The sequence below is a fragment of the Cebus imitator genome, unplaced genomic scaffold (assembly GCF_001604975.1).
Source record: "Cebus imitator isolate Cc_AM_T3 unplaced genomic scaffold, Cebus_imitator-1.0 Scaffold121, whole genome shotgun sequence".
Classification (NCBI taxonomy): Eukaryota; Metazoa; Chordata; class Mammalia; order Primates; family Cebidae; genus Cebus; species Cebus imitator.
In genome coordinates, this window is record NW_016107436.1 from 3,264,215 (window position 1) to 3,266,101 (window position 1,887).

A 1,887-nucleotide genomic window follows, 5' to 3' on the forward strand; every position below is an offset into this window, starting at 1 on the left:
AAAAAAAAAAAAAAAAAAAAAAAAAAAAAAAAAAAAAAAAAAAAAAAAAAAAAAAAAAAAAAAAAAGCTGTATTAAAAGATTTCTCAAAACAATACTTAACTGTTTTAAGTTTGCTCTGATACTTTCTATTTATTTCCATTTTGTTTTACAAATGCTAATTGTAACTCACTAAACTGAATTCACAGTTCCCTAATGGATCAAGACTACAAGTCTGAATACAATCATCAAGAAATTGTAGTGCTATTCCACTGAACAGAATTCAGAAGGTGTTTCCTTGAGATTTTTAAAAATAAATCTAAGTTAGTCATTGAAATTGGTAGAGTTCTCCATGCCAAGGAGAGCATGTTTCTTATTTTATACGAGAAACATATGAAAAAATCCTTACCGTTTATTGCAGTGAAGATCATAAATAGGTGTCTTAAACTGAATGGACTTGACCATCTCCCCAGTACGAAGTGAATACAGATCCACACAACAGTATGGTGGGCTTGTGCTAAAAGAAAAATGCCATTATTTTTTAAAAGAAGACCAATAATCTCTACATTTTCTTATTAACGTAATATTTGAACCTCTGATTAACAAGATATTAGTAAACTGATTCACAACTTACCCCAAAAATGATCATAATATATCCTTTATATTATGTCAACTTAGGAATGCAAAATTTGGCAAAGAAAAAATATCACCCACCAAATTAGTACTACACGGAAGAAAAATTATGTGATTAGGCCAGGCGAGATCACTCATGCCTACAATTGCAGCAGTTTGGGAGGTCGAGGTGGGCGGATCACAAGGTCAGGAGTTCTAGACCAGCCTGGCCAACATGGTGGAACCCTGTCTCTACTTAAAAAAATACAAAAATTAGCCAGGTGTGGTGGTGCATGCCTATAATCCTGTCTACTGAGAGGCTGAGGCAGGAGAATCGCTTGAACCCAGGAGGTGGAGGTTGCAGTCAGCCAAGATCACGCCACTACACTCCAGCCTGGACAACAGAGCAAGACTCCATCTCAAAAAAAAATAATAATAAATAAGAAAAATGATATGATTACACCAATAAATATAGAAAATAATCTGATAAACTTCCAAGTCTATTCATAAGAAACATTTCCTTAAAATGATAAAGGGTACCAACCTTAAAACTAACAAAAGTTGGCAAACACTCATAAAATATGAAAAAGGTTGACCCTAAAAGCAGGATGTAGAAAAAAATGCTCGTTATCACAATTTCTATCCAACATCGTATGGAAGGTCTTATGCATGTCAAGAAAAGTAATTACTAGGAGGAAGAAATAAATCTGTCATTATTTGCTAAAAACTTGATTGTGTAAAAGCCAAAAATACCAATCTGTATGTAGAAATATATGTCATTTGTGCATAAACACACACACAAACACAAACACACACACACAGAGCCATATTCACAATATAGACAAACTGTTAGAATATATGGATTTATCAAAGCTACTAAAGTATAACATACAAACATCAGGTATATTTTAATAAATTGAGAACAATTAGTAAAATTTTAACCCTTGAATATTTTGGGACAAATCTAAGGAAACATTTGTAACATATGTACACAAGAAATAAAATGGTTTAAAAAAAATACCTATGTAAGCTGGGTGGCTCATCCCTATAATCCCAGCACTTTGGGAGACGATGCAGGCAGATCACTTGAGGTCAGTAGTTTCAGACCAGCCTGGCCAACATGGTGACACCCTGTCTCTACTTAAAAATATAAAAATTAACTAGGCGTGGTGGCAAGCACCTGTAATTCCAGCTACTAGGCAGGCTGAAGCAGGAGAATTGCTTGAACCTAGGAGGTGGAGTTGCCGTGAGCCAAGATTGTGCCACTGCACTCCAGCCTGTGAGACAGAGTGAAACTC

The 1,887-nt window shown here is 34.7% G+C and overlaps 1 protein-coding gene across 7 annotated transcripts in view; it reads right to left on the reverse strand.

The window, feature by feature from the left end:
* Nucleotides 1-1,887, reverse strand: part of BCAS3 (BCAS3 microtubule associated cell migration factor) — a 679,070-nt gene that overhangs the window by 498,231 nt on the left and 178,952 nt on the right. For all 7 annotated transcript variants that reach the window (XM_017539912.2, XM_017539911.2, XM_017539919.2 and 4 more), the window contains exon 8: nucleotides 387-494. In XM_017539912.2, coding sequence (XP_017395401.1) covers nucleotides 387-494 — 108 coding nt within the window. The remainder of the gene's footprint in view (nucleotides 1-386; nucleotides 495-1,887) is intronic.